General features: G+C 44.4%; 1 protein-coding gene across 1 annotated transcript in view; it reads right to left on the bottom strand.

Annotated features, from left to right (window-relative positions):
- Positions 1–27,163, bottom strand: part of LOC134440328 (glutamate receptor ionotropic, delta-1-like) — a 447,219-nt gene that overhangs the window by 48,316 nt on the left and 371,740 nt on the right. Inside the window, exons 6-7 of the mRNA XM_063190363.1 lie at positions 16,972–17,145; positions 1,127–1,288 (exon numbers count right to left, since the gene is read on the bottom strand). Of these exons, the coding sequence (XP_063046433.1) occupies positions 1,127–1,288; positions 16,972–17,145 (336 nt within the window). The remainder of the gene's footprint in view (positions 1–1,126; positions 1,289–16,971; positions 17,146–27,163) is intronic.

Raw genomic sequence — 27,163 nt, 5'->3', positions numbered from 1 at the left:
TGAAGCACATCTTATGGAACATGCTTTTATACTATCTCCTGCACAAACAGGGGATTGAAAGACAATCTTTCAGCCCCAGACCCCCTGCCTACCCCAAGACCCCATCTATGAGGAATTTCAAGACCCTACTTCCTCTTGATGTGAGACTAGCACGCCAAGAAAACGAAAACAAGCCAATTGAAAGTCTCTTCCTCCCACCTCCACCTCGACCTGTCACTCTATTTGCAATTTGATCGAGATCACACCAACTAGCTGAGGATAAACCCCCAGATACAAGAGAAGAGAAGAGAAGAGAAGAGAAGAGAAGAGAAGAGAAGAGAAGAGAAGAGAAGAGAAGAGCAGAGCAGAGCAGAGAAGAGAAGAGAAGAGAAGAGAAGAGAAGAGAAGAGAAGAGAAGAGAAGAGAAGAGAAGAGAATGCAAGAGGTGCAATAAGATAAGGTGGTGAGGAAAGGAGGAAATAGAGCTGATCCCCCACTTCCTATTTACTGCAAGTCGGGTTTGCCATGCTGGCTTAAGTAGGGAGTGGGGCATGAGGTCCATGGGGCACACATGTAAACAAAATTAGTGCAGCAAATGAGTAAAAAAAAATGTCGATGCCCCCTGATGGTGAGAGGACCTAACAGGAGAGAAGAGAAGAGAAGAGAAGAGAAGAGAAGAGAAGAGAAGAGAAGAGAAGAGAAGAGAAGAGAAGAGAAGAGAAGAGAAGAGAAGAGAAGAGAAGAGAAGAGAAGAGAAGAGAAGAGAAGAGAAGAGAAGATGAAGGATGAGTTGAGTTGAGTTGAGTTGAGTTGAGTTGAGTTGAGTTGAGTTGACATGGCATGACATGATACCAGAGGTACGTAAAGTAGTAGAGTACCTTCTGAATGGTCTCTATCCTCCGTTCCAGGGCTTGGAGAAGAGAGGAGAGGAGAGGAGAGGAGAGGAGAGGAGAGTAGAGTAGAGGAGAGTAGAGGAGAGGAGAGGAGAGGAGAGGAGAGGAGAGGAGAGGAGAGGAGAGGAGAGGAGAGGAGAGGGGAAAGATGAGATGACATGAGACGACGAGATGACATGAGATGAGATGTGGTGAGGTGACGTGAGGTGATGTGACGCGACGTGATACCAGAGGTATGTAAAGTAATAGAGTACCTTCTGAATGGTCTCCAGCATGGACCATCCTCCGTTCCAGGGCTTGGTGGACTTCTTGATGCAGTTGAGGCTGGCCATGCTGTGCCACTTCCTATCCTCCAGCTTCCTGTAGAAGGCGTTGGCCAGCATCAACACGCTGTCGTACAGGTACAGGTTGGAGCTCTACAGCAAACAAACAAACACACACAAACATAAACAAATTAACAAACATGTTAATTTTCAACACTGTACGTAGTATTTCTTTTTTTATGTAGTATTTTATATTTTTTATATGTTCTATGTTTTAATGTTTGCGTACACACCCAAACATATGAATTTTCCCAACGTTAATGAGAAACCCAAAACCCAAATAACAAAATATTGGCAGTAACAAACAGACATGACAAAATATGTACATTAATGTGTAGAATTATTCCATTTCAGTTAAATGACTTTCTGAGGTCATTTTTTTTACCTTCACTTATCATTCACATTATAATGGCTAAGGCTTTCAAGAACGAAACTGTGTGTCACTTGTGGATGAAAAGATTTCAGTTACAAACACATCATTGTTAGTGCTTCTGGGTCTTCAACTTTTTCCTTGGTGCTCATCAGTGTAAGGGCTCTTAAGCTTAGTCCAGGAAGAGAAGTTCTGAGACACTCAAGGTTGAGATGTTTTATACTTTTTATTGGCTAAAATGCTGTTGCTACAATGTATTGTAACCAATAAAAACTATTTAAAAAAATCGCAACCTTGAGTGCCTCAAAACTTCTCTTCCTGGACTGAGTCCAGCAGTTAGCTGAGATTTTATTTTTTTAAAGATTGATAATTAACAAATTCCACAAGATCCCTCGGACCCTAAAGAGCCTGATGCCGTAACCCTTAATAGTTTCAATGCTTTAAAATCAAAATCAATTGGTTGAAGCAGGGCCTGTGAATCTGTCAGTCACTGGGCATTATGACGCAGTGGCACAATCGCACCACATTAATGAGATAGGAAAGGACAATGTCTGACTGGTTTAAAAAGGTTGATACATGTTACCAAACCTGAATTAGGCCTATATGGGGGACGTAAGTCTCCATCCATTCCTATCGCCGCATGGGGTATGGGGAGTCAAAAAATAATTACTGGGCTTCAAATGAGTGGTTTCATGATGCCAATCCAAACCTTGGAACTCTACCTATGCACCGCAAATCCACCATGACTCGCCTCCTTTACTTTCATTTAATTTTTTTGCAACTAATTGCCCCATGGTCAGGAAGAAGAGGGCGTGAGTTAGGTGCCCCATTTAGCAATTTCATACACAGTAGCTTTACATCAACAATAGAATTACTCATCTAAATGAAATAGTGTGAAGAAAACTGCAAAGCTAGCTGCTATTATAAAATTGTTGACTTTCACATCGGTAGTAGGACGACTGCTGAGCATACAGGCACATAGTGTACACCTACAGACAGAGAGACATCAGACGGACAGACAGAGAGAGACTCTCTCTCGCTCTCTCTCTCTCTCTCTCTCTCTCTCTCTCTCTCTCTCTCTCTCTCTCTCTCTCTCTCTCTCTCACACACACACACACACACACACACACACACACACACACACACACACACACACACACACACACACACACCCTTTGCACACACCCTTTGTCCTTCCTAAATTATGAATGGCCTGTGGAGAGTGTGAGGAGAGAGCCTGCATACATTACTAACTGGTGTGGGTGTGGAGAGAGAGAGAGAGAGAGAGAGAGAGAGAGAGAGAGAGAGAGAGAGAGAGAGAGAGAGAGAGAGAGAGAGCGTGCATGCGAGCGTGTGTGTGTGTGTGTGCGTGCGTGCGTGCATGTGCGCGTGCGTTTGCGTGCGTGCGCGTGTGTGTGTGCGTGCGTGCGTGCGTGCGTGTGTGTGTGTGCGTGCGTGCGTGCGTGTGTGCATACATTAGAGGCTGGGCTGCCTTCTCTCTGCAGGCCCATGTCAGGCAGCAGGACATTCACTGCAGGCAGCCTCTCAATCTCACTGATGTCTTGCAAATGAGTTGGTGTCACTGCCTGTGTGTGTGTGTGTGTGTGTGTGTGTGTGTGTGTGTGTGTGTGTGTGTGTGTGTGTGTGTGTGTGTGTGTGTGTGTGTGTGTGTGTGTGTGTGTGTGTGTGTGTGTGTGTGTGTGTGTGTGTGTGTGTTCGTGTGCGTTAGCATGTGTGTGTGTGTGTTTGTGTTTGTGAGACTGAACCAACTATCCCTTCTGTTATCTTCTGTTGGACTGTCCTATCTGAGCTAAAGCAGGTCGATTAGTTGTGTTACGTACTCCAATTTTTAAGAGTTATTTTGTGACGATTAGCATACGTAACGTCATAACAAAAGTAGAATCTGTGGATTCAATGCGGACAGAAACTGTTCAGTGCAATGCAGTGGTCACACAGTGGCTTGCCGTTCCGTTAAGACACGGCATAAGTTTGTCTCTGACCCCTTTTCCTCTCCTTTTTTATTAAATCTCATTTTCATCCCTGCCAGTTGCGGCGTCCAATGAGAGCGGACAGCACATGTAGCCCTGCACAGTAAATTGTCCACTGTTAATTCAACACCCAGAGTGTCGAATTGAACAGTCGTAATGTAAGTCCTACTCTGTCAATGTTAAATGAACACTTTCAAATTTGCAGAGTGTGCTTAGTCATCTGCTCGCTTAGCATCACATCATCAGCACCATGGAGAGCGACTCGTCTCACCACATCACACCCAGGCCAGACAGATCAGAACGGACCGTCCACCCCATGCTGCCACGGCAACTCATTGTTACACCAGCTGATTGGGATTATGACATCATGCCGTGTGACAGTTCCGCCTGTCTGGTGCCAGTGTTTGAACAGCTGAGACAGAGAAAAGAGATGGCTCTGCTATAGAAACTGCAACGGCCAGCAACTCCGCTGGAGAGTTTGCAAAACTCAAGTCTCGTAAAGAATTTGCGTTCCTCAGAAGACCTCAAAAAGGCTCAATACATCTCCTAAAGCACTATTAAACGTTCTTTAAATGCGTGTTTATATAATTCATACCCATAATTATACGTTTTTGAAAAAAAAGCACTTCCTTCTTTGATATATGACAAAGAGGCTGTTTGGGTATGCAAATACTGCGATTGGAGTCTTGTCCTTTCATACAGATGGGACTTGTTCATTCATAATTAATTGCACAGAGGATTGTATTGCATGCAAATCAGATACAGTGGTCAAAGTGATTTAGCTTCATCCAGGCTGCGCAAAGAGAAAAGTCCCTTTGTATTCCTCTCACAGTGCTCTTGTTGTTAAAGGAGTCCTAATTGCCCAGACGAATCTTCCTCTTAAAACGCAGGTGTTAGAGCACTCAAGAGGAAGTGGTTACAAGGTGAACTTGCTCTTTATCCGGCCTTGAGGTGCTTTTCAGAAAACACTAAAGGAACTAGTAAGTTATCCACCTCATTTCTAGGCAATTTGGGCTATAATCAGAAGAGCTGGTAGTAGCAACTACTATGTAAGTAGCACTTATATGCGCCATGAGTTGCACTTAGTATATGCTTAAAGACTTGGCCGCACTGGACAGTAACATATACAGTGTGTGTGTGTGTGTGTGCCTGTGTGCTTGTGTGTGTGTGTGTGTGTGTGTGTGTGTGTGTGTGTGTGTGTGTGTGTGTGTGTGTGTGTGTGTGTGTGTGTGTGTGTGTGTGTGTGAGTGAGTGAGTGAGTGAGTGAGTGAGTGAGTGAGTGAGTGAGTGAGTGAGTGAGTGAGAGAGAGAGAGAGAGAGAGAGTGAGACAGAGAGAGAGAGAGAGAGAGTGAGAGAGATGAGAAAGAGAGAGAGAGAGAGAGAGAGAGAGAGAGAGAGAGAGAGAGAGAGAGAGAGAGAGAGCCTGTGATGGGGTAATGAGGTAAATGTGCCTTCACTGTGGACATGCTCCTCCTGCATGGTTGGGTTTTGGAGAGACACTAAATGTTTGGGGAGCTTGAGGATTTCTGTTAAATAGGCGTACAAATTATGAGATGAAAAAAAAACATCCAGCCAATTTAAAGTGTTACACCCAATTGGCCTGTGCACTGGCACCAGCACTTTATGCCAGCGCAGATAACAAGGGACAATGACACAGGCGGAGAGAGCTCATCCAGCCACCAGATGGGCCCCTCTGGACAGACCAGACCATGTAGTGCAGTAGAGTTGTTTGGTTTTATTCTTTGTTGAGTCATTTGATTTTGTTTGTTTGCTGCTGTCATTCTTTCTTTCTTTCTTTCTTTCTTTCTTTCTTTCTTTCTTTCTTTCTTTCTTTCTTTCTTTCTTTCCATCATAGCAATTTCACATAACAGACCTCAACACCTCCTGGAGCCTCTCACCATGTAGTGCAGTAGAGTTATTCTTTTTTTCATAGTTAAAAGTCATCTGATTTTGTTTGTTTGTTGCTGTCAATCTTTCTTTCTTTCTTTCTTTTTTTCTTTCTTTCTTTTTTTCTTTCTTTCTTTCTTTCTTTCTTTCTTTCTTTCTTTCTTTCTTTCTTTCTTTCTTTCTTTCTTTCTTTCTTTCTATCATAGCAATTTCACATAACAGACCTCAACACCTCCTGGAGCCTCTCACCATGTAGTGCAGTAGAGTTATTCTTTTTTTCATTGTTAAGTCATCTGATTTTGTTTGTTTGTTGCTGTCTGTCAATCTTTCTTTCTTTCTTTCTTTCTTTCTTTCTTTCTTTCTTTCTTTCTCTCCATCATAGCAATTTCAGCTAAACCCTAGGAGTTAGTGGCAAAGACCCTCATTGGTATGACAGCCAGCGCACTACCACTACCCCAACCCTAGTGATGATCACCCCCCATCACACCTTTAAACCTGAATGTTGGTTGGTGGCCCGGAGTGATTCAGGTGGCAGTGGCCAGAAGCAGTGTAATGCATTAAACACAGACAGCGTCGTCTCCAGAGAGACATAACCCACTGAGGTCACAGTAACAACTTCCGCAGCGGAGAAATAGCCCGCGGGAAGGATCTTTTCATCATTCCAAGCGTGTAGGACCATTGAATCCTTAAGACTTCTCATAAGCACACCCCCATTAGCTACAGTCATGTGGTCATGGGTGATAGGCGTTGCATGCATAAGTGATGGTAAAGAATAGCCTAACAGTATTATGTTCTAGCGTGTATTTTTAATGTCTAGGGGTTGATCCACTAGAACAAATGAATATAATTAACATCAGAAAAAACAACAACTTTGGCTTAAATAACGATCACATGTTTGTGTTCTTGTCTTAAAGACACAGGAGAAAGGAAGCAGAAAAGGGACATAATATGTTTGAGGAACCAAAATCAAGTGTGCAAATGTAGTAACATTAAACACACCCACTGATTTGATTGCTAATTAGTTCTAACATGTGACTATCGCCAACAATATACCAGATTACCATTACAGTTGCCTCCTTGCTGTGTCATACCTGTGGGCGATGTGTTGGGGATGCTCTCTGTATTCACTGGCACGGTTTGTCAGCTAGATTTATTGAGGCTTACTTTGTGGGGGGAATAAAAAAACGGAAGAAGAACACTGAGGCGGGGGGAGTCGCAGTAGTGAAGGAAGCCAGAAATTTGAATTTTGGCAGAAGGTCCCCCTATTGTTCTTGAGACATTAGGCTTGAGGACAAACTAACAATGACTCCTCTGCCATAATGCTGGCATGCCATGCCACCCCCACGAGTCACGATCTTGGACTAGCATTGGAAATAAAGCATGACAGGCCCTCTGCGCTATCTTGTGCTGCTGGTGCTGCAGGGGTAGAAGGGGAGCGTGAGGAGGAATGGACCAAGGAAATGGAGGTGTAGTGAGAAATGGGAGTCTGAAGAAAGTTGCTGTACGGAGGAGGTGGTGGGAGTGATTCAACAGTGGCAGTGTTTCCTCAGGATGTTACTGGAGTTGCAGGGGCAAGAGCAGAGCTAACAGTCCACCAATCCATTAGGCTAGTTGGGGGCATTGTGATTTGTATTCACTCATTTATTTATTTATTTACATTAAAAAAAACTAAAATGGAGACTGTGTTTAATGGAATAAATGAAGAAAACAAGTCTCAAGCCTTAATCATGAAAACAGTGACACGGGGGAGCAGTATAGAAGAATCGTCAAAAGACATAGCAGAATTGTGTAAATTCTGATGGTGTAGGGGGTGAGAATTAAGCAGCAGGGTGGGTGGGAGTAAAGCTGTAGCCTGTACAGCCTGCTGGGATAAAATGCACATCGCTAAAAGCATGAGTGGGGAGAAGAAGAGGAGGAGGAGGAGGAGGAGGAGTATGGGGTTGGATAGAGTGAAGTGTGGGCGGGTGAGAAGGGAGGTACGGAGGGGTTTGGGGGTGGAGCAGGCTCCTGGGGGTGGACTCAAGGACAGTTAGCATGTGAACGGCAGAGGAAGTGCTGACACGGCTGCCGCCGCTGATACGGGTGACTGATAAATGGACAAGAGAGAAACTGATGAGAGGAAAGGGGGGGAGGAGAGGAGAATAAGAGGATGGATGGAGGAGGAACATGGGTGCTACAGTGCCAAAATAATGCACAATGACACTATAAATGAAATGAAGTACGTGTAGGTTAGAGATAGATGAAGGGACTTGAAGTGAACGCAAACATGTAAAGGAGAAACAATATGAATAAGAATCCTGCCTGTGAAAAAGTAATTAAGGAGTGTTTGGTTGTGTATATTATGTATAGTAATTTTTTAAGGGCTTTAATTTCTTTATTGCTTATACGAATGTCGAGAGTATGACAGGAAGAGTGTGTGTGTGTGTGTGTGTGTGTGTGTGTGTGTGTGTGTGTGTGTGTGTGTGTGTGTGTGTGTGTGTGTGTGTGTGTGTGTGTGTGTGTGTGTGTGTGTGTGTGTGTGTGTGTGTGTGTGTGTGTGTGTGTGTGTGTGTGTGTGTGTGTGTGTGTGTGTGTGTGTGTGTGTGTGTGTGTGTGTGTGTGTGTGTGTGTGCGCGTGCATGTGTGTGTGTCTATATGTGTGTGTGTGTGTGTATTTGTGTGTGCATTATACTGTATATATGCCAGAATTTTGAGCATAAGAGCATTTAGAGGACATACAGTAGCCTACACATACCAGATGGCATCTCCTCATTCCTTCATTTCTGACTAACAGGGTTTGTTGTTTCATCGTAAACACACTCAAGCAAACATAACCTTCTTCATTGGGGTAATATAATGATGGAATAAAGATGAAAAACAATAAAGAAAGGGGGTTAAGAAAATAAGTGAAGAGGGAAAGTGTCAGAAGCTGGGAGCAAAATGACTCTTGGGTTCCACGAATTTACTAGCACGATACTCATCATCGGCCTCTCTCCCTATATCGCTGTCTTGACGACTCCCTCGCTCTGCCTGCATTTTCCCTCAATCAATTTCAATGCCAATTTCCCGCTGTTTTTTTCTCACTCAACTTTCTGTAGGCTATGGTCCACTCCACTCTACTATAGATATATACAGTATACAGGTATGTGCATGCGTGCGTGCTTGCGGGTGTGCATGCGTGCGTAGTATGTGTGTGCGTGCATTTGTGTGTGTGTCCCTGTGCATGCGTGAGGTCGTGGGTTGCATGCATGTGCACTTATGAGTGCTATGTGCTAGTGCTACTACCCTACTGTATATCTGAAAGAAGTGAAAGCCCATTGGGAAACTCCAACTCCCATTGTCATTGTGACACAGCACTCCACAGCACACAAGTGAACACTGCACACTGCACACAACGAAATTGCATTTATGCCTCACCCGTGCAAGGGGGCAGCCCTCAGTGGCGCCCCATGGGGAGCAGTGCGGTGGGACGGTACCATGCTCAGGGTACCTCAGTCATGGAGGAGGATGGGTGAGAGCACTGGTTGATTACTCCCCCCACCAAACTGGCGGGTCGGGAGTCGAACCGGCAACCTCTGGGATGCAAGTCTGACGCCCTAACCGCTCACCCATGACTGCCCTAGGGATGCGTAGTCGGCAGGATATATATCTGTGTGTGACTTGTGTGTGTCTGTGCTGCTCTGCCAGCACGGTTGTCTCCCACTGACATTTCTATTTCTGGGGTCACGGTGACAGATGTGCTCCGGTGCTTTGGTGCTCATGGCCGCCCAGGACCCACGTAAATGCATCACTCTCCATTCAATAGCTCTTCCATTAGTGTAGTAGCTGTGGTACACATTCACTGACGCATAGTGCACACACACAGGGCCGCTGACAGCTTTTGATGGGCCCAGGACAAAAGTAATCTGAAAGGGCCCCCTACCCAACATATACAATGTAATGGGGACAATATACAATTCTGGGCCCCCTATCTCCCTGGGCCCGGGACAACATACCCCTTTGTCCCCCCTGTCAGCGGGCCTGCACACACATGAACATGTAGGCCTACAAGCAGAAACACACACACACACACACACACACACACACACACACACACACACACACACACACACACACACACACACACACACACACACACACACACACACACACACACACGTCTTCCATTAGTGTAGTAGCTGTGTTACGCATTCAATTGAAGTATAGTGCACACATACACTTGCATGCACACACATGAACACGTACAAGCAGACAAACACAAACACAAACACAAACACAAACACACACACACACACACACACACACAGTGCTTTGTGTGATTGTATTGATGGGATTTGTGAGCAAACCAAAGTACATTCTTGCAATTGTATTTCTAAACTGTTGATATGGCTATAATAAACTTGAACTTGATCTTGCACTTGAACACACACGCGCTCTCGCGCGCGTACACACACGCACACGCACGCGTGTGTGTGTGCATGCATGCGTGTGCGCGTGTGCGCGTATGCGTCTGTGCACACGCGTGTGTGCGATAAAGGGCTGTCTCTCTTCTCTTGAAGCTCCTCACAGGCCAGGCCTGTGGCAGGGGATGGCTCTGGCTGCTAATTTGTTGATCCATAGCCCGTCTCTTTTCCTCCCTCTGCTCTGCTCTTTCCCCCAGCGCTCCACGGGGACATGTTTCTGTTGAAATTACAAATTCGCTGACGGGTCCCTCCAACGGCCTTGAAGGCTGGGTCTATCCCCGGCTGACTTGCTGCTTGCATTGATGGCACGAGGGCATGCTGTGTAGTGTAGCGCCTGTGTGTGTGTGTGTGTGTGTGTGTGTGTGTGTGTGTGTGTGTGTGTGTGTGTGTGTGTGTGTGTGTGTGTGTGTGTGTGTGTGTGTGTGTGTGTGTGTGTGTGTGTGTGTGTGTGTGTGCTTGTGTGTGTGTGTGAGAGAGAGAGAGAGAGAGAAAGAGAGACAGACACAGACAGACAGACAGACAGACAGACTAGAGATTTTGTGAGTCAGTGAGTGAGTGAGAGAGAGCTACACTACGTACAGTATACTGTAAGCTGTAGGAAGAGACAGTAATAGAGAGAGAGAGAGAGACTGTGACTGAGAGGGAGAGACTGTGACTGAGAGGGAGAGAGGTGAGTGAGACAGATAAAGAGACAGCCAGAGGGAAAATTAGAGACAGAGACAGTGTAAAAGTATGCATGTGTGTCTGCCTGCCTGCCCGGCTGGCTCTCTGACACGTCCAGTCCACACTGAGTGTCTGTGCTCTCTGCTCCCCCAGTGTTCTCAACCCTCCTCTGCATTGGAGATAGAGGACAGAGGGATGTGGACCCCCTCTCACCCCACTGGGAGCGTTTGGAGCCATCTGTTCCTCCCAAACAGCACTGAAACGAGTTCAGGCCAGTTCAAGGTGCTTCTGGAGACATCACCCCAGCACACTGCATGATTACATAAGTCCACGCCGAGCCGTCCCGAATCCATTCTGCAGACGGGACCGGGCATTCACAGTCACTTTATTTTGTCTAAAACTTGTGGACATTTCTATGCTGGTAGTGCTGTTTAGCCGTTCTTTCAGGTCCAATAAACTAGTTCTGTCTCAACTAATGATAATTTCATTCAGTACTAAAAACGATGTCATTTGTCAACAGGCAGCAACTAATTTGTTAACAAGTGAGCTGTAGTTTAGTTGGCCTCATTCATATGCATTGTTTCCCAACACTGAAATTTACATGCATGTTTGTAAGTGCAGTTTGAACTGTGAATGCAAAGTTATTGTTTGTTTGTTTCTTTGATATCACTTTCATTTCAATGGAAATTAAACTTGTACAGAATAACTGTCATTATCACCAATTTAGTATCATAATAACAGTCATCCATCAAATGTCCTCTCATATGGTAAATGGTCTGCATTTATATAGCGCCTTTCCACTCCTTTGAGCACTCAAAGCGCTTTACATTGTATGCCTCACATTCACCCATTCACACTCACATACTGGTGGCTGTGGCTGCCATGCAAGGTACCACAAGAAGCAACTAAGTATCTTGCTCAAGGGCACATCTAGGGTCAGGTAGAACGGGGCTTGAACCTGTAACCTTTGGGCTGCCGAACGGCTCCTCTACCACCTGAGCCACCACCACCCGACATAGTAAGGCAAAGGCCTCTTTGGTCAAGTAAATATGCGAAACCTCTGTGACCCTATTCTGCATTGCCTGCGGACAACAAGTCTCTTTAGCTTTGACATGAAAAATGAAACGTGGTGCACACAGCAAACCACCAAAGTGCCACAATGTCTCACCCGTGCAAGGGGGAGCCTCAAATGATGCCCCAAGGGAGCAGTGTGGCGGGACGGTACCATGCTCAGGGCACCTCAGTTAAGGAGGAGGATGTGGGAGAGCACTGGTTAATTACTCCCCACACCAACCTGGCGGGTTGGGAGTCGAACCGGAAACCTTTGTGCTACAAGTCTAACGCCCTGAACACTTACACAAAGGCCTTTGATCTGTGTGTTGATCCATAAGATTTCCATTTTCTGGGTGTTCTCCAGTCGACAATACAGTATACGTATGTCTGCTTAACAGTGTGGTAAACTGCACCATGGCAATGTTATTGCTCTCCAATTGTGTCTGTGATATCTACACTCATTGTATTACAATGGTTCAGGCCACGACTTGAAATTCCCAAAAGCAACATAATGAAGAAGGAATATGGATCATAAAAAACAACTCTGAGGAGTAATATAGCCAAACATCCTCAATTCTCAATACAGAAGACGGATGGCATAGTGTTTCTGTTTTGAAAACAATATTGCTATTCATGCAGATCCAATATCTACATTGATTTGCTTACCTAGTGGTTTTGAACAGAATTATGTTGATGCTTGTGCGTCATGAAAAAGACCTCACTGGCAAAGTCTTCACAACATATAATGGTGCTATACAGTATATACCCTACATTATATTAAGTATGTTACCTCTTCTGCTCCAAATGCAGTTGGCCCACAGTGGCTTCTGACACCTCAGATTATTAATAGAATGAAAATAGTCGCCTACTGATAGCATTGGCAGTAAAGCCCTGCACAATCTTGCCCCAGCATGCATTATGGACATATTACAGAGCTGCCCACCATCTTTGCGATAACCTAATGCTGGATTACTGGGGCAATCAAAGATCCCACTCAGCACACATACTGCATATATTTCAAATACTGAGCTAGGGCTTTTCATATACTGCTGAAAAAATGGAGCTTCAGAATTCCCTTTCCCTCTGAGATTCACTCATTGAGCTCAATCTCAACATTCAAAGGGGCTCTGAAGAACCATCTTTTGTAACAGACTTGCCTTTACTTATTTTTTTGATTGTTACTTTCTTTATTTTTCTTTATATTTGTAAGACCATGTATGTTGGTTGTCATAAAAGGTGAATAAAGGCAAAGTACTTTTGTTCTGATTGTATGATTTCAATGCAAATCTATTTTGTTTTATTTCTTAGAATGATACTGGTGGACAGAAGAGTGCACTTTCTAGCCTAGAAATCTAGACGCCCCTAGCGACCGCAAATTGAATTTGCTCCCGGGGGCAGTCTAGCGGACCCCGGTCGTTTTGCGAGGCTGAAAGTTATCCGATGACAGGACCAATCAAATCGCGAGGGGGGCCGGGCTACCTAGTAAACAGGAAACTTTCTAAGAAGAAGCATGGTGTCCGTGCTACGTAGGCCTACAGCACGAAAGTGTTTACTTAATTTAAAAAGCCTGGATGATAATACATTTCGTGGCTGACATGGATTGATGTAATAATACACCATGAACTTATGGGGCACAAATAGATCTCAACACATTACCATTTGATCATTCGATGTTTTAAACTAGCTCGGTAAGCTAAGTTGAGCATTTTACAGAACCAGATAGTCACACGTTATTATCAGACCACTACTGTAGGTGTAGAATGAAATTGCTGCCCCAACAAGACACATGCCATTAAAAACGAGACATTTGGGAGCTTTGGAAGTCTTTGAGTAGCTTACTAAATAGATGGGAATGACACCGAGTCTACCAAGCTAGTGGCTAGCTAACCTGTCGTCAACAACACAGACCTAGGTATCCGGGTTAGGGTTAGTCTTAGAAAAAAAAACTAGGGTTAGAAACAAAAAACTAACATTAAAAAGATAACTAGCTCCGTTATATGGCGGTGGGATCGATAGTATGGCTGTGGGAGCGAGCTGACCGGGGAGCGTCCTGCGTTGGGAGCGACAATCCGGGAAAGTTATGGGTAGCTGGCTAGCTAACGCCGAACATGCCATGTTGACAACAATCATAAATATAACCATTTAACAAGCCCCAAATTGCTCGACATTTTGCTGATTGATCAAGGAGGGTCATGTGGTTGAAAACGAGGCATTTTTGAACTGTATAAGTGAAAACACGATTTATTAGGAAACTTGTTTGTGGCTGTGGTCATCACACGAATTCACTGCTACGACGGCTGGAAGTTACTGCTTCACCTACAAAGAGGCACTCGCTAGTGGCTAGCTAACCTGTCGTCAATAGCAGAGCTAGGTATCCAGCCTTGTATTATATTCCTGCCCCAAATTCTAATAAGATCCATGTCAATAAAAACGAGACATTTGGGAGCTTTGAAAGTCGCTTACTAAATAGATGGGAATGACACCATGTCTACCGACCTAGCGGCTAGCCATGTATTAGTTATGGGTATACAGCTAGCTAGCTAACACCGAACATGCCATGTTGACAACAATCATAAATATAACCATTTAACAAGCCCCAAATTGCTCGACATTTCGCTGATTGATCAAGGAGGGCCATGTGGTTGAAAACGATGCATTTTTGAACTGTATAAGTGAAAACACGATTTATTAGGAAACTTGTTTGTGGCTGTGGTCATCACACGAATTCACTGCTACGACGGCTCGAAATTGCCGCTTCAACTACAAAGGGGCGTGTCGCGTGTACGAGACAGCTGTGACGTTACACAGAAGTGTGTGGGGATTGGTTGTTTGCCATCCAATTGCGTGACGTTGAGTGCTGAAGCAACCGTTTATCCCGCCCACACTGCTGCCCAGCTCTCCTAGACCCTGGTACAGCTTTTTGCTGTACGGGTCTGGCTGCGCTAGGCTATGCACTTTCTGCATCTGGCCATGAAGAGGAGCACTGCAGGGAAACCATTTCATCCATTCACATTGAGAAACCATTTTGCCAATTCTTTTATTTTGTAGGTTACAAAATAGCCAAACCCTTTTTTAGTCATTTAACTGTAACATTTATTGCAACTTGTACTGTAGTGAATGGTACAACTGCCATTGTGTGCTTACACTGTAAGTGGAAATGCATTAATGTCTTACGGTATTACTGTAGTGTGTGTGTGTGTGTGTGTGTGTGTGTGTGTGTGTGTGTGTGTGTGTGTGTGTGTGTGTGTGTGTGTGTGTGTGTGTGTGTGTGTGTGTGTGTGTGTACCTGACTGCAGGCCCAGAGAGACAACTCCAACTGAACAGACATTACTGGGTATCAAACGTGTTATCAAAAAAAAGGTACAATACCATCCCGCAGAAAGTTAGTGTCTGCGCTTCAGAAAACCTGCAAATTATAGTTTCAAAATAGTATCACGAATAGACAGAACACAGCTTGCTAAAGGGTAGGTTGGAAAAGGGGAAAATAGTGGACTATTTTCCTACAAATAAATGTACCAGCTATTTGAAACACGGTGTGCCTATATCCAGGGGTGCACATAACTTTTTTAGGCCGTTACTCATATGCGCACCAGCAAATATGTTTTGGTACGCACCTCATCCGCGGTTAAAAAAAAAAAAAAAGTCTACTGTCTGCAGTGTCGAAGGATAAAACATTATCACCACAAACGTTGACACATGTTGTTTGGAGGCTAATGCAACTGGTGCAAAGTAGCCTAATCAAATTTGTTTGGTATCTTTAAATCTTAATTAGCCTACAAATGGTCAACAGGTCATCTTCAAGTTAAGTGATTATTGTCTGGATTTCATCTGTTTTTGCCGATTTCGCCGTCATGCCTGCTAACTGATGCACAGAGGGGCAATAAACTTGTATGCGGTGTCCGTTTGGAATATGGTGGGAAGCTGACGGAAGCCGGGAACTGCGTGCATTTAAGAAGCCACGCGCATGGATGCATGCTTTCAGTTTTTAACTTCTATGCATCGGAGTTGCCAATGAGAATGACGGGGGTGCGCGTCCATTCTGGGAGTTAACAGACGGCACAATTCCATAATGAAGGAGGGAGGAGGAGAGAGCCAGGAGCTCAACTCAGTCGCGCTCGCGCTGACTGTCGTTAGATTTACAGTTGATATGCGAGTGACATGTCTATTTTTAGGCATTCATGAGAAAACGGGACACATCGCGTCCCTTACCTGTTCAACACGGAACGCATGCTTTCACTACCACATACGGAACGATTCCGCATTTCAAGGGACTGGTACTACATTTCTGTCCGCTCATCATTATTAGCCTCAAGTCACGGCACTTGGAGCCACTTCTCGGAAAGTTTTGTTTTTTAATCTCTGACTCAAATTTCTTTGCTGTTGACAAAACTCCAAAGAAACTGATTAGGCTACTGTTGTCTGTTTCTTTTTGGACATGTTTGACCATTCACCAACATCAACAGTCTGGTGAGATAGTCAGTACGCAAGTGCGCTGTAGTGACCGAGGTGGCAGTACGCATTACTATTTTTTGGTGCGCATGCGCACCTGCGTACCAGTTATGTGCACCCCTGGCTATAACGATTGTTGTGTCTGACATAGCATAGTCTGAAGCATACGGTTTGTTTAGTCTTGGCTGGGCTGCTCAGGCCTGGGATGGTTTCATAATGGCAGATGTCTAGCAGTTGGCCTTACGACAGTGAACCAACATTGTTTTGACACTGTATATCAATCCGGCCATCATACAGGCTTTGGGTGAATTGATGGTGAACACACTTGTTCATCTTGAGCATCTTAAGTTGATGAAAACATTCCTAGCGACTGTATTTTTATATTGGCAAAATGGCTACAATTAACTTGAAAGTTGAGGTGTACGTAAAACTGTGCTTTTAGTTGAGGATGCTATGTTGACATAAAGAAAGGCCTAAGTCTGATCTCCTCAGTTACCAGGTATGTGCCAAGCTATGACTTCCTTACCCAGAATAAATAGCCTCTTCCTTCTATCCATTTAGCCTGTTTGGACTTTTTATCATTTGAAATGTGTACCCATGGCTATAAACTGGCACAACATTGTATTATTAAAATCTTCATTCATATTACCGGTGCTTAACTCTTGTTAAGATATTTACAGTATATCATATATGGCGTCCCTGTTCATCTTGCTCACCCTTTCAGCTACTGTACAGTACCTACTGCACTGTACATCGTCATTGAGTTTTGTCATCAGCCTGCTGCACAGTAAATGTTGCGGTGTTACTTCAACACTTAGAGAGTTCATTTGAGTCCAAATGATGCCAAATCAACTCTTTAAGTGTTGAATGAGCACTGCAAAATTTACTGTGTGTGAGTAAGACTTGTGGACGTCCATACTCACCTCCAGGGACTGGACGTAGCCCTCCTGTGGGTCGCAGAGGCGGGAGGAGATGCGGTGGTTGTTCCACATGCAGTTGTTGTTGCTGTCCCTCCACTGTGGGAACACCTGGCGGATTACTGTCATGCGCCCCATGGAATTGTGGGTAAGTTCTCTGATCTCCGCGTCGGTGATCTCCTGCAGAGGGATAGATTAAAGGGCACTTGTGAGCATTGCATGACATTTTCCCCACACATTCATGCACACATGCACGCATGAAAACACACAGACAGACACAGGCATGCACACACGCATGCACACCTAGGGTTTTATGACTACTTTTTCAAGTAGATTGAAAATATAAACTGTTGCTGTGACATAATGGTTACTGAGTTGGTCTTGGGTCATTACTTGATGGTGCTGTACTGTTAATCTGTCATACAGGCCATTTCCCGGTGGGCTGACAGCCCTCAGGGATCAACCGTTTGGTTATTTTTTTCCTTAGAGACTTGCCCACAATTTAGAGAGGGCTACATCAAAATGCCTGGGCCTTTTTTCTTAGTCACAGTCCAGTCTTGATGGTGATACCCCCTACCATGAATCAAACAAATATGAATCTTGCCATTTCAGTTTCTACAAAGTGAGTTTAAGGTCAGAGTTCAGAGCTTCACGGTTTACCACAACTTCATGTCTCAAGTACCCTTGTGATGGTCATACATTTTGCCATTCTAGACCCTCGTAAAAGCATACGCTACCATTCTCCTGTTTCACAAAACAAGTGAAGAAGACCTGAAGAAAAGGTAAGGTTGACAAATGAAGAGTATTTTAGTGCAGATCAGACTCCTCTCCTCTTGATGTCCAGGCAAATGCATCAACATAAAGTAATAGCGCCAGATTATGGGCAAAGAAAGAAAGAAAGTATTTAGCACTCAGGTGTATTGTCTCTGTGAGTACATACTTAGAATGTGCAATGGAATGTAACAGATGCCTTTAAATGCCACAGAAAAGGATATGTTTCAGTTCTTCAAACCTCCTCTCAAGAGGTTTACATTTGTATCCCACACTTCACAGATAAATCAGGCATTTCAGAACTAAATTACTTGGTATGGTTTGTCTTTAGAAAATAACACAGAATTACACGGGGGGGGGAAAAAAACTTTGATTTTCTTCTTGTTGCTGTTTTATTAACACATGTGTAGGCATGCTGCATCTGAGGAGGCACAGAACATTAGAAAGTAAAACCACACATAAAAAGGTGAACCTTGAGGATACATTGATTTTTAGCACTTCATATTCCCCCACTCCAGCACACGCCAGCTCGTTTGAAGTACATGTACGTTCTTTATCTCCCTCTCTCCTAGTACACAAGGTCAAACTATGGGCAGGGTCCCTAAAAAGTAACAATATACTGTAATTAGTGAGTATGTGTTTTCAAAATGTAGTCTGCTGGTACTTATCCATATTCATGAATAACTTTCTAAGAACATGTGCATGGAGTTGAATAGTCCCTTGACATCACAATAACTGTCATACCCAGGGCAAGTGTGCCAGTTTCTTTGACTTGCCCAGTCCGGTGTTTGTCTGTTGTTGTGAACTGTCATTCCAGTGTTTCTCTTAGAGGCGCTTGAACTTACAGCTCACTGACTGTCCCATCGCCGGCGGGACTAAACCAATTTTTACCGGCAGCAGAATACATGGGAACAGATTTGACTTTCCACACCAACATGGTGGTAGTGGAGTGGTAGTGACGCGGGAGCTCAGTGCAGCGCAGCATTTGGAAAATCCAACTCAAGTAGAATTTTTGTGACGGCATGTGTCGTGAGCAGTGTCCTGTTAAAATGATTAGCAAAATACACATGCCAGTTACCTAAGCTATGTACTGTATTCATGCATTGAATTGATCTCGCCCAAACAACGTAAAGGTGCACTAGGTAATATTGTTTACCGGTAATAGTTTATTTAAATAGTTCTTGTGTCCCATTCACAAAATTTTCCCTTTTTCCACTTCCATTTACCACCACCATCAAATTCAAAGAGTAGGTATTGCAATGCTGCTCACTGAAACGGATTTGCCTATTGCCACATTTGATCTTTTCATGAATATTTACTAACTGAAAAACTAATATTTACTAGCATGACCAAAGTACAGTATATTTTGCAGCTAAGCTATTTTTGGAAATTCAAAATGGCGAACATGGAGAATATTCCCCTTTACATGTACAAAAAGTGCAATTTTCCCAGCCATAATGAATATTTAACAAACAGTGACAGATTATGAGGACCAACATAATGTTTTCCCTCAAGGTGTCCACATTTCATGGCAACTATGCAGAAATGTTTTGGTACTTTGATCAGCATACTCACAAAGATAATGCTATTAAGACCGAAGTCTTCACTCTTCCTGTCCCTCCACTGGTCAACTTAAAAATGTGAGCTCTACGAGCACTGCAGGTGCATGGACTGTGGGGGGATTTTGAACAGGACTGACCACGTATGCCGATGGTCAGTGTGATAAACTGAGTAGAACAGACCGCTCGTGACTAGACGGAATGACCACCATCTTCTGCCGCCCTGCTGACTTATGGATTCTAGTTGTTGTCATGAGGTGCTCAGAAGGAAGGACCTAATTGCGCACTTAAGTCTGATCAATGCTAAACCCTGAACCTTGTCGTTATGCATTTCCATACAATAAAATAACATTTGGCAAATAAAATTCGGCCCAAGTTATTGTGTTGTGTTCACTCTAACCCAACATGTGTACTGTATAGGGACAGACATATTATTACAAAGGTGTTACTTTTTTATCATGTTTACCATAAATGACAAGTGCAGTATTGACAGCAGGCCATCTGTGAGGGAAGATGCCTTGAGAGCTTGCGAGTGGCTCCACAATGCAAAACAGATGCAATCAATATGGCTGTGTCTGCCTCTCTCTCTCTCCTTTCACAGAGAGCCTCCATTGAGGAACACACACACATTGTGTGAGCAGAATGGACCATCAGCTATATATGATGGGCAAAGACAATTTGGGCTATTAGAATCGGCTCTGAAAAGGATAATGATTTTCAAATGAGGAGAGAGTAAGTAGGGGGATAAAAGGAAATGAACACTGAGAACAGAAGAACAACAACAACCTCAGACGCACTTGCTGCTAACTTTGGAAAAGTTTGCTGAAAAAGGATTATGTTGCAGTTGTTGTTGCTGCTGTTGTTGTTGTTGTTGTGCACAGATGAGGAGGGACCATTCCCCACCCTCACATACCGTACACACTAAAAACACCCCCACTCCCACCACATATGCACCCCCCACCCACCCCCACTCAAACCCCCCAAAGCTACCTCCTGCTGTCTCAGTCTAAATGAGCCCCTAGGCACCTTGGTTACCGTGGAGACAGAAATCATCTTGCCTGATGCACTTGGAGACAACGAGGGGGACCAGCCTTCTCCCATTAGGCAGCCTCAGCGACACCCTACACCTGGGCAAGCTTGTGTGGTTGCAGGCAATGTTTTTTTCTTTGATTTTTTTATTCCCTTCTTGTAAACCCATGTCTCCACTTTGCCAGAGTTTGAAGTTGCAGGAGTTACATTAAATCTACCAAAATGAAGTACATGCACAATAGTAAATAAGTTTGCATCCAAAATTACCATGTACCAGTGTTGTCCTTCATCACATCAGTTGCAAACCCATCCATGTCTTGAATATGAACAGATAATTTGATTCAGAAATGCCAGTTCCCTTTGCAGTTAACATGTACTGATGACTCACCAGAAGCCAAGGTCGAATATTTCTACCTTAAGTATTTTAAGCAATGGTGTAACATTCTGAATCATTCTGCTGCTTTTCATCATACACAGATTTTTGGCATCGTTTATACTGTTATGACAGTTGGTTGGCTGCAGAGAAATTTGATTATATTAGCTTGTGATAAAAGTTTCCATCCAAAAATTTATATAAATCATAGCATGCCCCACACACTCTATTTGCCTCCAGGATTACGGTGCAAGACTGAGCTGGAGGACACGAACAGAAATTGTTATTTCAAGACATTTTGTAAGGCGGTGTTTTGCATCTGAAGTTCTCATTCAGAAGGTAGGAATTTTTGAGTAGCTGACTTGCAAAGTCTGGATCCATCCCCAGACATGCAGAATAATCTGAAATATGTGTGAATAAAAAAAAAAAGCCCTATGAAGCGTCAATGCTATGCACTTGCATAAACGTGTTAAGGGAGTTAGCCTGAAAGCCAGATGGCAGGTTCATCTGGGAAGACTGCATGGGAAAGATACCTGTTCTCCCTCTAGTCGCCGACTGGGGATCTAACAAGCCTCGTTTATCAAGTTCCCCATCTCTAACTCCAACCGGAAAAGTGGCCTGTAGTGACTGAGTAACATGAGGAAATGGCGCCGGCTGTTTACAGGGAATGCATTTTGTACATAAATTACCCTGAACATCCTTCCTAATGGATAATTCATCCACACGTTGGCCGGGTGTCATTATTCATGAGTGTGACGACTCTCTTTTGCTTTCTTTCGACTTTGACTCATGAAGCTTTCCAGGTGTGGATGAAATAAAGCAAGAATTTTCTTGGCCCTTAAAATGTTCAACTGGGAGTTCATGCATAAAAACAGAGGGCGGGAAAAAAAACAAAAAAACAAATGATAACACTGCCTCCCCTCCCTGACGATGACAAGACATATGTTGTTGTTTGGTCTCATCTGTTAGAACCCGGCGGATAGAAGCACGCAAGCTGGTTACTGAAGCACTTCTGTGTGCCGAGTGGTGTACCAAAAGTGTCAGCACACACATTCTTTTACCGTTACCGAACATTTGGACGAGTGCACACACCAGAGAGTTGGTGGCACACCATATCAAAGGATCCGAGTTCTCTCTCCCTCTCTTTCTCTCTCTCTATTATTCTCTCTCTTTCTTTCTCTGTGCTACAGAGTAAGAGAGAGAGAGAGAGAGAGAGAGAGAGAGAGAGAGAGAGAGAGAGAGAGAAAGAGAGAAGCAGAGAGACTGTCTAGTGTCTGTGTCACAGGATCTGTGGCGGTTTGCCAAAAGTCTTCATAGAATCTTCCATGCCTGCTCCGATTGCAATACATGTCTTGCAATGTACGATTGCAATGTCTTGCAAATTACCGGTGGAAACTAAATGTAACTAACTCAAAGAAAGACACAGAGAAAATAACAGAAAAGCAATATTGCATGGGGTGAGGATAAGACAGCGAGTGTGTGTTTGTAGGTAACAGTAAGGGGATTATCACAGAAGAAGAGGGAGGGCCATTCGTTTTCCGGACATCATTTCAGTCAGGGTTATCTGGGATACAGGGCATTTCCCAGCGAGCCGACGTTCCTCAGGGGCCAATGTTGTTGTTTTTTGTATTTTCTTAGAAACCAGCCCACAATTTAGTGGGGGTCACACAAAAAGGCCTGGGCCAGCCCTGTTATGAAACTACATGATCGAATTAAGTGAGAGCAGTCATTAGAAGGCAGTCATGGGTAAGCGGTTAAGGCGTCAGACTTGTAGTCCAAAGGTTGCCGGTTCGACTCCCGACCCACCAGGTTGGTGGGGGGAGTAATTAACCAGTGCTCTCCCCCATCGTCCTCCATGATTGAGGTACCCTGCGCATTGTACCATCCCGCCACACTACCTTGGGGTGCCATTGGGGGCTGCCCCCTTGCACGGGTGAGGCATAAATGCAAATTCGTTTTGTGCTGTGAACACCTGTGTGATGTGCTGTGTCACAATGACAATGGTAGGTGGAGTTTGGAGGAAGCATGCTGAATCTGATTAATGCATACTGTAGTCATAGGATGTAGACAGGTCCTGCAATTCATTTATTAAGCGGGCTTGCGGAGCAAGAGCAGAGCTCTTGCAGAGCAAGGCCCGTTTATAGTAATCTCTAAGTCCTGTTTCTTATTATCGTTCTTGTGCAGGGGGACAGTAAAAATAGAAAATGGATCTCCTCCTAGGCCTTTCGAGATAGAGACACCGTTCAAACACTAAAACGACCGGCTCGGCTTGGAGATCGCGTCTCGTTATAGGCTTCTCCGTGTCTCTTGTCGTTTTCCCGTTTTTGGCGATTTTGTTAAAGCCTGGGTCTCCATTGAAAACTATGGTGGAACCTTCATGAACCAAAGTTCCGCCACTCTAGAGATTAGAGTGTAGGAGGCTTTTTCGGTCATAAAACATCAACACTTTCACCTAGAAGTTTATTTGACGCGTTGTTAGCGAGCTCTATGGGATGTCTCCAAATTGTGAAAGTTTCATCTCCCAACTCCCAATACTTTTTAAATGGCAGGTTTGTAAAAAAAACAGGCCTGGCTCTATGGAGAATCCCATTCTTTCGAAAAGTGCATTTTTCAAGAGATCAGCGCATGTCCCACACGGAGGTCCATTTGTGCCTGAAAATTTTAACCTATAAACTTCATTCAAAGACTGTTAGAGAGATCACAAGCATGACTCCGATCTGTGAAAAGGACACGTGCCAACTCCTTTTAGTTTTTTTACAACGATGTTGTAAAGACAAAAAACTCATTCTCATTTTCTCCCCTGTTAAAGGCTCAATACTAACTGTCTTTCAGTCAATCACAACAGGTGCAGCCAGTGAAGGATTCCATTTCAACTGTCACTGTCTCAAGTACGGTGTCCATTTTAGGACATCCTCGTACTCAGAGTCAGACTCAGAGTCGCATGTTAAGAGTCGCATGTCAGAGTCAGACTCAGAGTCGCGAGTTAGAGTCAGAGTCGCATGTCAGTGTCGGAGTTGCATGTCAGAGTCAGACTCAGAGTCGCATGTCAGAGTCAGAGTCAGAGTCGCATGTCAGAGTCAGACTCAGAGTCGCATGTCAGAGTCAGACTCAGAGTCGCATGTCAGAGTCAGAGTCGCATGTCAGTGTCAGAGTCGGAGTTGGAGTCGGAGTCGGAGTCGCATGTCAGAGTCAGACTCAGAGTCGCATGTCAGAATCAGACTCAGAGTCGCATGTCAGAGTCAGACTCAGAGTCGCATGTCAGAGTCAGAGTCGCATGTCAGTGTCAGAGTCGGAGTTGGAGTCGGAGTCGCATGTCAGAGTCAGACTCAGAGTCGCATGTCAGAATCAGACTCAGAGTCGCATGTCAGAGTCAGACTCAGAGTCGCATGTCAGTGTCAGAGTCGGAGTCGGAGTCGCATGTCAGAGTCAGACTCAGAGTCGCATGTCAGAGTCAGAGTCAGAGTCGCATGTCAGTGTCAGAGTCGGAGTCGGAGTTGGAGTCGGAGTTGCATGTCAGAGTCAGACTCAGAGTCGCATGTTAGAGTCGCATGTCAGAGTCGCATGTCAGAGTCGGAGTTGGAGTCGGAGTTGCATGTCAGAGTCAGACTCAGAGTCGCATGTCAGAATCAGACTCAGAGTCGCATGTCAGAGTCAGAGTCAGAGTCGCATGTCAGTGTCAGAGTCGGAGTTGGAGTCGGAGTCGGAGTCGGAGTCGCATGTCAGAGTCAGAGTCAGAGTCAGACTCAGAGTCGCATGTCAGAGTCAGAGTCAGAGTCGCATGTCAGAGTCAGACTCAGAGTCGCATGTCAGAGTCAGAGTCGCATGTCAGTGTCAGAGTCGGAGTTGGAGTCGGAGTCGGAGTCAGAGTCGCATGTCAGAGTCAGAGTCGCATGTCAGAGTCAGACTCAGAGTCGCATGTCAGAGTCAGAGTCAGAGTCGCATGTCAGAGTCAGACTCAGAGTCGCATGTCAGAGTCAGACTCAGAGTCGCATGTCAGAGTCAGAGTCGCATGTCAGTGTCAGAGTCGGAGTTGGAGTCGGAGTCGGAGTCGGAGTCGCATGTCAGAGTCAGACTCAGAGTCACATGTCAGTGTCAGAGTCGGAGTCGCATGTCAGAGTCAGACTCAGAGTCGCATGTCAGAGTCAGAGTCAGAGTCGCATGTCAGTGTCAGAGTCGGAGTCGGAGTTGGAGTCGGAGTTGCATGTCAGAGTCAGACTCAGAGTCGCATGTTAGAGTCGCATGTCAGAGTCGCATGTCAGAGTCGGAGTTGGAGTCGGAGTTGCATGTCAGAGTCAGACTCAGAGTCGCATGTCAGAGTCAGAGTCGCATGTCAGTGTCAGAGTCGGAGTCGGAGTCGGAGTCGGAGTCGCATGTCAGAGTCAGAGTCAGAGTCAGACTCAGAGTCGCATGTCAGAGTCAGACTCAGAGTCGCATGTCAGAGTCAGAGTCGGAGTTGGAGTCGGAGTCGGAGTCGGAGTTGCATGTCAGAGTCAGACTCAGAGTCGCATGTCAGAATCAGACTCAGAGTCGCATGTCAGAGTCAGACTCAGAGTCGCATGTCAGTGTCAGAGTTAGAGTCGCATGTCAGAGTCTCAGACTCAGAGTCGCATGTCAGAGTCAGAGTCAGAGTCGCATGTCAGTGTCAGAGTCGGAGTCGGAGTTGGAGTCGCATGTCAGAGTCAGACTCAGAGTCGCATGTCAGAGTCAGAGTCGGAGTCGCATGTCAGCAGGCGCGGAGTGGCCATCGGGAGATCGGGGACTTGTCCCGGTGGGCCGCGGCCGCGAAATATATTACAGCGGCCGCATTATGTTCTCAGCCGGCCCCAAAGTGTTCAGCCACATTATGTTCTCAACCGGCCTTAAAGTGTTTTTCTGACTCAACGAAGATTGACTAACTTCAACTCTGTTCTCATTTGACATGAAGTTGACTCACCACTAGATATACCGTCTACCCGACCGCAATACCTCAGTGACGGTGTCAAACAGTAAATTGGCCACACCCCTTCACTACTGATGAGAGAGTGAGATTGAGAGTTCTTGCCGACGCCGACGCCGACGACCAATGTCCTAAAATGTACAGCGATCCAACTCAGAGTGAGAGTCAGACTCAGGCTCAGAGTCAGGCAACGACAACTCCGTTGCCAAAATGTCAAATTAAAAGCTGAGCGGAAATGCATGATTTAAATGGGTGGGGAAACAGGCAATAGCGCAGGGGAAAGGATCTGCCTTTTTCTTTTTTGTTTTGCTGTTTTTGTTTTGTTTGTTTGTTTTTTTCGGGGTGGGGGGGGTTCACTTCACAAATTAAAATGGCATTCATTTTTCAAGATGGCCTTCATTGTTACTATGCAGTTAGTGTAAAAATAGTTTACTCTGGTATAAAACTGCATAACATTCGGTCTAAATACTTTCTGAGGGCCACTGTTTTGGAAAAAAAAGGTCATGTCTAGATTTTTTTTTTAATTAAAAATACGTGGCAGCCATTTTTGAAGATGACCACAATTGCTAGGCCTACTAAATGCTGAATGTAAAAATGGTTTAGTCTAATGACATTTAGCAGAAATAGGCTATCTAAGGGCCTTTTGGAATTAAACAGTCAGAAATTGTGGTCATTTTTAAAGATGGCTGCCAGTGTTGATGAATGAAAAGTGTAAAAGCCATTTACTTTGAAATAAAACCTTGACATTTAGGAGTGGGGGTGCTCTCTGATGGCCACTGGCTGGCACACAAATTAAAATATGCGGGCAATTTTCAAGATGGCCACCATTGCTAAATGGTTAGTAGTACAAAAATCCTTAGCAGCCATATATAACATCCTGAAATTTTGCAGGATTTTTTATCTCGTTGTATAATTTATTGGCCAAAAATATTATTCAGTTTGAAGGTTTCCAGTTTAAAAATATTTGCGCTGTGAGGAGGGCAAAGCAGCGACCTGAGCATTCAAAAAAGTTAGCTCAGGAGCACTTCCTGTAGTCTGAAAAAGTTTGTTTGAGGTGCTCTTTAGATAGGAAAAAAACTGAAGATGCGAAACTGAAGAAAATCCAAGGCACTCTACTTTTGAAAAAGTTAAAAAGCCTTTATTGTGATGGCTTTGTCATGGTAGACATTAACATTACATTGTTAGACATGTTAGGCCTTCTTCAGGGAGTCAAACTGAGGTAATGGTGAAACAAAAGAATAATAATAATTTAAAAAAAAAAAAAAAAAACAATCAGGAACTTGCACATTGTGAGTGCAGCACATTGTGAATGCACAAGCTGTCATTGCATAAAACGTCCAGCAGGTGTCCTTTTCCTACTAAGACAGCAGTAAAAAAATGTGTCAATTTCTCAGAGACACAAATCAAATTGTCAGAACCTACCAGCACTTGCAACACTATAACATCATGATATATTGTCTTGATTATACATCCTAGTAAAGTAAGATAAACAAGGAAGGTCTATAGAGTCAGGCGACGAAAACTCAGTTG

Source organism: Engraulis encrasicolus, chromosome 2 (genome assembly GCF_034702125.1).
Source record: "Engraulis encrasicolus isolate BLACKSEA-1 chromosome 2, IST_EnEncr_1.0, whole genome shotgun sequence".
In the NCBI taxonomy this organism is placed as follows: Eukaryota; Metazoa; Chordata; class Actinopteri; order Clupeiformes; family Engraulidae; genus Engraulis; species Engraulis encrasicolus.
This window is presented reverse-complemented; position numbering and strand designations above follow the sequence as displayed.